Raw genomic sequence first — 12,252 nt, 5'->3', positions numbered from 1 at the left:
TTCTAAAGCATAACATGGAAGAAATAGAATTCTTGATTTCCGCTCCTGACACTGCTCCTCTCCTAGTTTCCCATCCATTGGTTTCCTTGTTTCCAAAACCTCAGAGTTAGTTTTGGTTCCTCTGTTTCCTTCAACCTCCCACATTCAATCCTCTAGAAAATTTTCTTGATTCTGTACTCTTTTTACATCTCTCTCTCTACCCTAGTCCAGCCTACCAGTGTCTCGCCAGCGGGTGACAATAGTTGTCTCCTACTGGTCCCACCACGTCCTCATTTACTGCTCCACAATTTTTTGTTCTGCATAGAAACCAGAGCATCTTTTGTGACGCAAATAAGATCATGTTACTACCTTACTTAAAGCTATTGTTGGCTTCCTAGAATAAAATCCAAACTTCTTATCCTGGTTTACAAAATTCTGTTTGATCCAGCCCCTCCCTACTTCTCTGACTTCATCATGTCCCACTTCTCCGTGCCCTGCACCCTCCAAGCACTTCATATTCTCCGAGCACTGCCTTCTTTTTCTCCTGTTCCTTGATTATGCCATGTGTGTCCTCCTTCTTAGGGCCATTGCACTAGCTGTTTCTCTTCACCATGTGCTCGTCCCTCTGAGTTTTTTGTAGCTTGTTTCTCCACACCTTTTAGATCTCACTTAAATTTCACTTCCCGGAAATATCTTCCCTGACCCCTCCATCCGGTGTTGCCTGCCAGCCATTCTCTATCAATATGTGGAAAGTGCTTACTGATATTTTCTTCGTTATTTATTTATTAATTTCCTGCCACCTTTACTAGATTAGACAGTAAGGTCCATGAGAACAGAGGTCTTGCTGCTTATTCACTGCTGTTCCCTGGAGACTGGAGCAGACCTGCCATGTAATAGACACTCAAGAAATATTTGTCATATAAGTGAATAAATGAATGAATGAATGAAACCCAAGCAAGTCCCTGGTATAGCTTAGCCATCATTGGTTTAAATAATTTTATATACTAATGTTATTGTTATAATGTTACTTGTTTTAAAGCATGGATATAACTTTTTCTTAAGAATGTACTTATTTTATAGGACGTTTTCTTGAACTCTTGGGAAAGAATTTTTGCAGGTTGATTAAGCAGAATAATAGGGTGCGTTTAATTGGGAAATTTCCTGAACTTTTATGTGCTTCTTCCTAACTGTATCTGGGACATGTCAGTTTCAGTGACATGGTACCGAGAGGTGTCCTTAAATTTAAAGGTAAAGCAGGTGGTTGAGAGTGCAGGTTTTGAGTGATTTTTTTATTCTAGATTCAGAAATTAGGAAACTATAGCCAAACACTTTCTGGCAGAGTAAGAAAGAGAAACTCAAAACTGACTATACTGACAAGGAAGGATTAAAGGAACATCATTCTTCATCTCTTGAAATGGGATTCCCTAAGTCAGTTAACAAGATGCTCAGAGCAAGTTAGCAAAAAGTTGGCAGTCCTTCCTGGTGGATTGTAATGTTAGGATTCCCTAATAAGAGACAGTAATTTAGAAATGCAGTGGCATGAACTGAGAAAACACAGCACTGTGCCACATACCTTGATGAAAGAGAACAGGTTAGGATTAGAGCCAAAAGATAATTAAATTGTTGTCATGTCTAACTTAAGGAGTTTTTAAAAAAAATTCCTTTTTACCACATGTGAAAATGAGCCTGTTTATTTCTTTTAGTGTGCCCTTATGAAGTCTTTGCGTTTGGTAGCAAGATTGAAATTAACAGAAGTAGGATTTAAGAAGATGCAGAAGAAGCTGTTAATTTTACTTGTATCATTAAAAATTGTAATATAATTCAAATTGTTTAAGTGCAATTATATTTTCCCTGGCTTCATTGAAGTATAATTGGCAAATAAAATTGTAAGATGTTTAAAGGGTCCAACATGATGATTTGATAGACGTATACATTGTGAAAGGTTTCCTTCCATCGAGTTGATTAACACATCCATCTAGGTGCCATTATTAAAGACAGTCATTTGAGAATGAGATCTTTTTTGATTGCAGTTGACCTCATCCTTAAATATATGCCTGCCCTTAAGTCCAAAACATTTGCATAATTAATAGTGTACATATGATGATATAATTTATGGTCTCATGGCTGTAATTGTTAAATAAGTTAAAGAACAGGAAAAGTTTTATAAAATTTAAGTCTTCTGGTTTAGCAAATATCCATAATGTATAACGTGGACCAAATATATAGTGATTAGAAATAGAAATCACTAAATAAATCTGCATGTCCGTTCCCTCCTGAATTGGAATAGTCTGAACATACCATCTGTTCCCTTTATTTTAGAATACCTCATCTCCTTTACCATGTACTATCTAAGCTCTAAAGATCCTTCCAAAAGTATGAGCAAATAGAACCTTTTCCAAACTTCCATAATGTTGTAATTACAAGAACGAGAGTCTTGATGAAATTCATTTTGATTCTAGAGTAACATTCTTTAAAGAGCAGGGTGCTAATTAGGCATCCCAGCTTCGGATATTTCTAATGCCATTAATCTTAGGAGAAACTAGTATTTAAAAAATGAATGTATTGTGTAGATTTTGATACATATAACATGATATTACTTAGTTTGGCTTGCTTATGAGCCTTATGATAGTATCATAGTGTCTTCAGTCTTCTGCAGCTTATATTTTGAATACAGTATAGTTTCTAAACTATATATCCCTGTGTGTAGCAATAATTTTTTCATTTTAACTGTTGCATAATCTTCCATTGGTTGAATCTATCACAATTTAATTAATAACTTATTTGTTCTCCTATCAATGGACTTTAGGTTTGTTTCCAGTTTTCCTGTATTGTGAACACTTCTCTACTTGTATCCTGGTGACCATTAAAACACATCAGGAGGGAAATCCTAGAATCAAGATATGCAAATACTCAACATTACAATTTAGAGCAAAATGATTTTCAAACCATAGGCTTTTCAATCTTTATACTTCAATAGAGCCATTCTGAAGGACCAAAGATTTCTCTATTTGAGCTAAGTGTTACAATAATTTAACAGACAGTTACTGGCATTTCATATTGAATGTTAAAATCTGCAGGTCAAGAGAAATATAAAAAGCCCCAGAGTTCACAGCAGGACCACAAAGAAAATTAATACTTTGGAAAATAGGACCCAAAGAGAGATAAATGGATTGATGCCATGATAATTTGCTGGTGACTAAAACTGTTATCAAGGATAGTAAGCTTTTAAAAATATGATTGGTTTTAAGTTTAACGTATCAACTTTTAAGAAATTCTTTTTTATAAGACTCCATGGTACTGTTTCCCACCTGAGAGAATATGCGGTTACCTGCATATTAGTCTGCTCTGCCTTCTTCTCTCTCTTTGGCCTCTGAAATGCCAACTTGCATAGCTTCCTGACCTGAATCCCTAATTTATAGCATTTATTTAGGCTTTTTAATGAAGGGCATTTAGAGATCACTTTCAAAATGAACATTGGGAGTGCAGGGTGGTGAATATTGGGACTGAGAGACCCTTAGATTAATCACTTTAGTTAGTTTTCTTTAGTAGTGGTGAGGGACTGTGGAGTTTTGATGAGGGTTTTGGACATATAAGCCAGGAAGATGCACTCTTTTGCAAGGAAGGAACTCAGGGAGTGTGATAGCACCTTGAGACCCCTCCCTGCACCGCCCCTTCTGCTCCACGGCAGGTATCTAACTGTAAAGGAGAGAGAAGAAAAGTTAGTGCACATTCACATCCTAACTTCTGCTACGTGTGTCTGAATAACACAATAAAGTAATAATTATTTCAGCATGTTACAGTGTTAGCCAGACTTTTGTCACTGAGTCCAATTGAACAGTTCAGGTCAATGGACGTCTCTTGAGTTTGACTATGTATTCTTCAGTCCTCCTGAATCGTTTCTTAGACTCTTTCCTCTTTAATTTAATTAAAAAACCCAGATTTTAAAACAATCCCACCTGAGTGGTCAGTGATTTAAGTACAAACATCCATAACTACCTGACTCATTATTACAAATGTTCATCTGTAGACCTGAGTTCTTTACTTTGTGATAGCCACTTTTTAAGATTAAAAGCCAACACTAGACGTACTACACGCAAAGTTTTGAAATGTTTTGGATTGTTTTAAAAATAAATAAGACCTTTATGAAGGATTATAAATGTATTAAGAGGCTTATTCAACAAGTATATAGTTATATTATAAAAACAATATAGGAAAAATATATTCAGCTGGATAATGCTCAGCTTAAGAACCTCCAGCACGGTCAATTTCTTTGCAGAGTGATCATAAATACTAACTGAATTTTACTAGGGCTTGGAAAAGTGGGAATTACCAACTAGTTACTGAAAAATGAGGAATGAAGGTGAAAAAAAATCAAATGAAGTTTTACAATAGCCAGGTTTTAGTGTCTGTCAGAGTTTATTTTGGCACCTTTGATGTCCTATATTGAGCAAAAGCACATACTCACCCTCCTGCCTGTATACCACCCTCAGCCCAAAGCTTCAGTTTATTTAAAAAGCTAGTACCTAAGTCACATCTCATAGAGCAACCAGTGCTGTTATGAATGGGAGGACACAAGTAAAAAACCCCAAGAGCCCAACATTTGATGTCATTGATTGAGTTGATCTTTTTTTCAAAGAATCACTTAAATTATATTGCTTCAGCACTGTTTTGCATTAAGTTTAGTAACAAGGCTTTTGTGATTTCATTTCATTGTAAGACGGTTGAAGAACAGCAAAGCATCTACGGATGGACATCGGTACCTATTTCGTGGCCGGATCAATACAGAGGTGATGGAAGTGGAGAATGTAGATGATGGCACGGGTAAGTGATTAGGAGATATAAAATGGAATGCCCATAGTAAACTCCCTCCTGAGACAGACTTCTCACTTGAATAATTCATCTGCAGCGCATTAGAGTATAGCAGTACTCTACCTAACAAAGGAAGAGAAAGGTGAGATTTGGGAAAGTAAGGGAGATGTTGTAAAAGTGGAAAATTATATTTGGCTGAAACACACTAGCATTAAACACAGAGATACAAAGAAATAGCTGAGTAGGAGTGTCATAGGACACTCACAGTTCCTAGTAAAGAAAGTATGAGTGCAGAAAATATTTAATGAGTGAATTGACCTTCTTTAGGTTATGCTATGTTTTGTAAGTATATATGTGATATTTTATTTCTATAATATATTCACTGTAGAATATAGCAAACTCTAGATTTGTCTTAGCTTTGTTGTTAGTCCTGTGGAGTCGATTCCAACTCCTGGCTCCCTGAGGACAGCAGAGCTGAACCCTGCCCGTGCTTTTTGCGCCATCCTCTCGTCTTCCGGAGCTGTATCAGACAATTCTCCACTGCTATTCATAGGGTTTTCATGGCCAAGTTTTTCAGAAGTGAGTGACCAGGTCCTTTCTCCTAGTCTGTCTTAGTCTGAAAGCTCACTGAAACCTGTCCACCAGGGGTGATCCTGCTGCTATTTGAAATATCGGAGTCATAGCTTTCTGCGTCACAGCAACATGCAGCTGCCGCAGTATGACAACTGACAGGTGGTGTGGGTCCCTGACCGGGAAGTGAACCCGGCCGTGGTGGTGAGAGCACTGAATTTTATAAACAGGTTGTCAGTTTGCTTCTAGAGAAAAGTTGTGGATGGAGGTGGTTTGTGTAATTTTAAGTGCTCATTTTAAGTACTTTATACTCAGAGATAGTAAATTTTTGTTCTGTAGATTTGAAAGTAGGGATAAAGAAGTGCATGAAATCACAGTCACAAACATTAAGTAAAATGAAGTTAAAATAAATTATTATTTTCTACTTGGAAGGAAAAGTTGTCTGTAATATGAATGTTTAGTAAATGGAATCACATCTTTTCCCAATGATTTTCATTAGAATTTCAGAGATAATGCTTCTAAGAGACAAGATGAAATAAAATATATTAATTGTTGCTAAATGGCTTTATTCCCATGTTAAGAAATGTCTTTATAATATTCCGTTTAAACGTGGAATTGGGGCACAGGTGAGCTCCGCCCTCCCACATTCCTTCATTGCCTTGTCTGGGTCCCAGAGGAGAGACGAATGTTTATCATCTGTCAAGGGCACAGATTTTCAAATGCTCCCCTGTGTACTGTTTCTCTGTCCCATTGTTAGCATCCTAACAAATTGTCTGGTGTTCAGATATTGACCGTGATTGCTGCAGGTAAGGGGAAGAGATGTGCAATGAGCGGAACTCAGGTGGTGCCTGAGATGGGGCATTCACGTTGGGAGCCAAGTCATCCTATGGAGGGGGTCCTCACTGAGTAACAGTGGGACGGAGGTGTGCAGCTGCCAGACAGCTGGCACAGGTAGAAATCCCTTTCTGTACTGCGGACTATAATGCAGTTGCAAATGCTCTCATGCTAACGTGTGGGACCTAGTTGGCTATCTTTCCATAGAAGGCTATGCACATTATTTTTTATAAGATGGCAGTAATTCATTTTAATGCTTTTCTGAGGAGACTGTTTAGTGATATTTAGAAATGTTATCTGTCTAAAACGTGAACAGCTGTCTTGCTTCAGTAACCTGAATGCTCAAGAGAACATCTGAAAGCTGACGTGAAGTAGAAAGCTGGGAGGAAGTGAGATGGGGAACGCACACTTGGACCTCCACTCGTCCTTTACTAGCCCTGTCTTCCTCCAGTGGAACCTCCTCTCCCCTGTTGCTTCGGCACTTCCTTTGTTTTCTTCCCTTTTTATGCTTTTCTGTGGTCACAGAGCTCCTATGTCTTGCTTCCTTTCCCATCTCCCAGATGATGTGATTGTCACTGTTTGTACCATCTGCCCTGGGAGTCTAAGTGAATTTTGATAATGGTTGCTGTGCTTTTGGGAAACTGGGGCACTGGATAAAGAAATATAAGAGCCCAGGGTCTTTGGAGGCATGGTCATAAAATGCTGTCCTCAGCGTATCTGTTCAGATGCAGGAGAGTGAGAGCCTGTGAGGGGTGATGAAGCTTTTATGCAAATGGCCCTCAGCTTCAATCCTGTGAAAAAGTTCTGTTAGTGCTGGTAAGATTCCAGCCTTCAAGGCTTTGGTACCTGGGGGAGAGGGGCATTGTGGAAACAATTAGTTGGGGAGACAGGACATTACAGGACATCCAGTTATTTAACTGTTGTAAATTAGTTGTCTGATGGCACCTCATGGCCTGAACTTCCAAGGCTCACCTTTCATTGAAATATGATGAAGACATTCATTATACTTTGTATTATGCATTTAAGGCTTTATTTCCTCTTAAACATATATAAGCAGCACATTGTAGCAATTTGGCTGCAAAAGCTTGCTACAGGGTCCCTTAGAGAAATTTTAGGCTGCAGTTGGATACCTTCCCTTAGCTTCCTGCAAAGAAAATTTAGTTTTCTCATACGTATGTCTACTAGGCTTTTGGGAGAGTTATACATCCTCTGCCTGGACTTGAAAATTCAAAAATAGGATTTTTGAAGATGGATAAGATCTTGAAGATCAACTAATATACCCCCTTAACATTTCAGATGATGGAAAATGAGGCTAGGTATAAGAACTAACTCGTCCAAGTTTACCCAGCTGTTTAGTACTGAGCTGAGACTAGAGTTCTGTTTGCTGGGTTCCCCTGTCCGTGCCTTGAGAAATACCGAGCAGAGGCTCCATGTGGGTTTTGAACTATCAGGATCCACTGGAGAGCAGTGAAGAGACAGGCATCTGTGTGTGGAGGTTAATTTTGGTTGCTTTTATCTTCTAAGAGACAATCTAGGTGCTGCACCAACTTTCTTCTCTCTCTTGGTCATTTCTATCATGGAATCTTCATTTCTTTTTGATGAGCTCTGGTTTTAAGTTTTCTTAGTTTATACTCCATGAATGGGAGGGAACTCTGATACTGATAGATCTCAGCAGAGCTGATCAATGTCCATACATCAAGTCCTCCCCACACCTGGGCCCTGGATAAGTTGAATGAGGGATGGGCAAATACCGTCAGGGTCCTCTTCTCATTACCAAAAGCAGAACGAGACAATAACTACACCGTGTTGAAGTGTAAATAATAAAAATGAGTTAATTGAGATATGTTTTTAATCATGCTTAGAACTTGTGATGGAAAATTGAAATTTTTTCCCATCTGTTTGAATGTGTTAGAGAATTACTGAGTATTTTTGTATTTTGTATTTTGTAGGAAGAGTAATGCCTTTCTTTTCTAAACTAAGAGGCTCCATCAGGCAACTAATTGCGTTGATTTAGCTAACGTTTACAGAAGAAATAATTGCATTTGGAAAGAGTCTAAACTTTTAGCCAGTATATTAACTATCTCAGATCTTTTGAGAAATAAATATGATTATAGTTTTATTTATAATGCTTAATAACTTGGATTATATCATAGTTACATCTTAAAAAAGAAAAAAACTTAAATGACGGTATGACATACAGAAGTGTAAAAATTGGTATATTTATTTTAATATACCCATGGTAGAGTATTATTTCCTGTGTTTGAAGAAGAAGGCAGCCATTTAGTTTATGGCGCAATTTCCATTCTACCATTCCCTAGATCCGTCTCATTTCAGTGAATTGTAACCTAATTCCTTTGTGAAGATTCTTCCTGGGGATATTAGTTTGATCATGATGCTATAAAAAATGTCTAGCATAAGAGCTATTGTAGGAAAGCTATTGAATCCTTTAGAAGTAATTTTCATAGTATAGGCTTGGAAAGCCATTCAAAAAGTAGCGCCAGATTATTTGTTTTCTCTCTTAACAGCTAGTTTACTTGTGTGGTTGGACAGAGGGCAAGAATGTGGGGCTTTAGATATGTAGTCTGTAGTTCATTGTTGGGTAAACCATAGATTGCAATACAGTAGTCAAATTTGAATTGGATAAGATGGGAATTTTTTATTCTTAAGGTGTTCTTTAATAGTTAATAGATTTTGGGGCCTGCCGGGTGGCGGCGTGGTTAAGTTCACATGTTCTGCTTTGGCGGTCCGGGCTTTGCAGGTTCGGATCCCAGGTACGGACCTACGCACTGCTTATCAAGCCATGCTGTGGCAGGCGTCCCACATATAAAGTAGAGGAAGATGGGCATGGATGTTAGCTCTGGGCCAGTCTTCCTCAGCAAAAAGAGGAGGATGGGTGGCAGATGTTAGCTCAGGGCTAATCTTCCTCAAAAAAAGGGAAAAATCAGTTAGAACCTTTTTTTTCCCTTGAGATAATTCATATGCTATTTGGATACCAGAAAATTTTCTTCTATTGTTCGACAAAATCAAAGATTTATTCCAAAAAATAATTTTCTCAACATTAAATATTCATAACGTGAGTAGATTGTAATTTTAAAAACTCCTCTTAGAAATTTATACATTCCTACTGTTGATCACCAGAATAAGAGTTAAATACATTATTTAGACATGAATTTCTTGATGTTCTGAATAATGTATTCTGGCAGTGTCCTCTGTTTCTTAAGCAGACTATGTAAAACTTGGCTATTGTCTATCTTATTAAAATGCAGGTTATTGAAAGGACACTAGTGTGTCCACTGAGCTTTATAGTTGTATCAGTTTTGGAAAAATCCTGTATCATCATATAAAACTGTAGAATTAAGAGGAAGGAATTTGCAAACTGTGTGGTTTCAAAGTAATTAGTGACTTGTTCAGAGCTGCCCCTTAGATTTTTCTCTGTTTGGAAAAAATCAGTGACTAGAGGCTGTTGAACTTGGATATTCCACACTTAACGAATGGCAATTTTAATTCCATTTCTTTTTGATTCTTCCTGTAAAATTAATATTTTAGATCCATTGAAACTTGCAAATTCCTGTGCTAGCCATTGGTAAATTATTCTTTCATTCAAAAAATATTTGTAACTTCCTACTAAGGAAAAGCACTGTTGGACTTTTCCATGATCTTAATGAGGGTGTTGTTCTTTATGGATAAGTTTAAATCTCATTTTGGGGAATGAAGATACTGAGAAATGTACTATGATCAAAATTATGAAGCTGTTTATATATCATTGTCTTTTGAAGTAAATGAGAATCAGTTGCTTATTTTTATAACATTGATAATTTGGTAATTATGATATCATTATGAAATATTTATACTACATTTTGAGGCCTGTTGTATGTACATACATATGTATATATATGTGTGTGTACATATATAAACACACATTTGTATATACATGTTTAAAATTATTTATGATTTTTTAAATTGGCATGATAGAAAGTAGCTGGTAAATAAACTTTAAAATGGAACATTATCCTTTCGTTTCAAATAATTAGGTGACAAGCTGTTCTTTCAAATATTATATTGGTAGTGCAATTAACCTGTTACTTGAGATGTAGATTTTACAGTCAGCTAATGATTTTCCTCTCTATGCATGGAACAGTAGCCACATGCAATCACATGCTGGCTTGTCTGGTTCTGAGTTTTATTGTACAAATTTCCAAGGGAAGTTTGAGTGCACAGGCTGGAGTGGTCAGGCAAGGCTTCATGGAAGATGTGTGTACACTTTAAAGAGAAGAGTCGATGAGGCGGAGAGGAGAGTGGGGTCACTTGATGAGAGCCCAGGACGAGGAGGAAAGCAGCAGACAGGAAGAATGGCAAGAACACATTGGAATGTAGTGGAAAATGGCGTTGGTTAGATAAGGTGGGGTCAGTTTAAGGAGAATCTCTAAAGCAAGCCTGCATGTGTTGTCTTGAGTCAGTAGCGAGCTACCAAAGGCTTTTGAGCTGAGAAATGGCCTGATGAAGAATATTTAAGGAAGAGTCAGCAGGGTGTGGAGAAGGCAATGCCAAGCTTAAGTTATCCAAGAAGGGAAGGAAGGAAGACCCAGGTTACAGAGGGGCTGGCACGGGGCGTGTTCTTTGCAGGGTCAGGAGCATCACTTTGGTGATTTGGGCACATGAACTTGTGCTCCCCTGTGTTCTGTGGGAGGAATACCTTATGCTCATTTAAAAGTAAGTCCCGTGTTTTGTTGCTGCAGACTGCATGCGGCTGCTGTGGTTTTCTTTATCTGGAGTATGCTTAAAGGGGTAATGACACTAGTGGAAATGTGGGAGCTTTTAAGCCGTGGTGCCAGGGTTCGCTTGGCTGATGTCGGCCTGATTTTGGAAGAGGGAGGGGACACTGAAAAGCTTGTGCTTGTTTGTAACACCGGCCACAAGGCCAGTGACAACTTGTGGGAGGAGGGTGTGTGAACACATGGAATTTGATTTTTTTTCCCACCGTTTCATCATAATTTCTCAGTTGGTTATTTTTATAGGTATTAAGGAGAGATTGTGGTGTAATTATGAACTAATAATTTTGACTTCCTAACTAATTCCATTGACACTTATCTGACATGTATAATGGGGGTCTGCTACTTTGTATAGGACGTGAACATGAGTTAAATATGTAAAGGTAAGAAGAAAAGTACAAAAATTCCTTTTGAAAACAGATTTTAATTTCTTTATGGGGAAAAATCCTCTACCAGTTTGAACTGTATTTTATCAGAAATTGCTACTGAGTATTCATGAGATTATGGCACATATATATAAAATATAGACTAATATCTAATACAATTCTATCCTAGCTCAAATGTAACCTGGAATTTTTTTTAAAAAACTCAAGTGTACAAAATCATTTGATAATGTATTTTCAGAACAGGTATTCTGATCATGGATAATATGTGGTGATTTTGTAGCTAAAAAGACTGTGGAAACCAGATTATGGGAGGATAAGTACCAACCATCTCTGCCTCTACTCAGAACTTACCGTATAAAATAGATGAAACAAACAAACAAAAACGTGCAGTGCCACACTCATTTCTCTAAACCACCTTTAACGTTTTGTGGCTCACCTGCTGTGTACTCACTGTTGCTGCTTAGTGACTCTCGGGAGATGAATGAAAAGTGTCACCTTAATTGGTGTGGATGCTGATTCAGGCTTTTGTCATATGTTTTTCCATCTTGGAATCTTTACTTTGCAGACTGTCATGCCGGTAAAGGCTGGTTACAAGTAACGTCACTGTTCTCTATCTGCTGCTAGGCAGAGAGCTGCTGTGGAGGGTTTGCTGTTGACATTTTCAAATCCAGCATGACAGTTTAGCCAAAATTATGATGAGATCTAGAAAAAGACAATAAATGTGAATTCATACTCACAGGAAAGTTTTTTGAGAGTTTCTATTCATGCCAATTACATGGAATGATGCGGTTTTAAAGAGTATGTGTATGTTTCAACTGTGTGCAATGATAATGGATGGGCGCTTGCAGGTTTCCATTTATTGCAGGTTAGGTAAATGCCCTCTTGTTACATTCCATTCATTTGTT

The 12,252-nt window shown here is 37.7% G+C and overlaps 1 protein-coding gene across 1 annotated transcript in view; it reads left to right on the top strand.

The window, feature by feature from the left end:
- Positions 1-12,252, top strand: part of PREX2 (phosphatidylinositol-3,4,5-trisphosphate dependent Rac exchange factor 2) — a 277,989-nt gene that overhangs the window by 98,679 nt on the left and 167,058 nt on the right. The window contains exon 8 of the mRNA XM_070630503.1: positions 4,697-4,800. Within this exon, the coding sequence (XP_070486604.1) occupies positions 4,697-4,800 (104 nt within the window). The remainder of the gene's footprint in view (positions 1-4,696; positions 4,801-12,252) is intronic.

Source organism: Equus przewalskii, chromosome 8, assembly GCF_037783145.1.
Source record: "Equus przewalskii isolate Varuska chromosome 8, EquPr2, whole genome shotgun sequence".
In the NCBI taxonomy this organism is placed as follows: Eukaryota; Metazoa; Chordata; class Mammalia; order Perissodactyla; family Equidae; genus Equus; species Equus przewalskii.
This window is presented reverse-complemented; position numbering and strand designations above follow the sequence as displayed.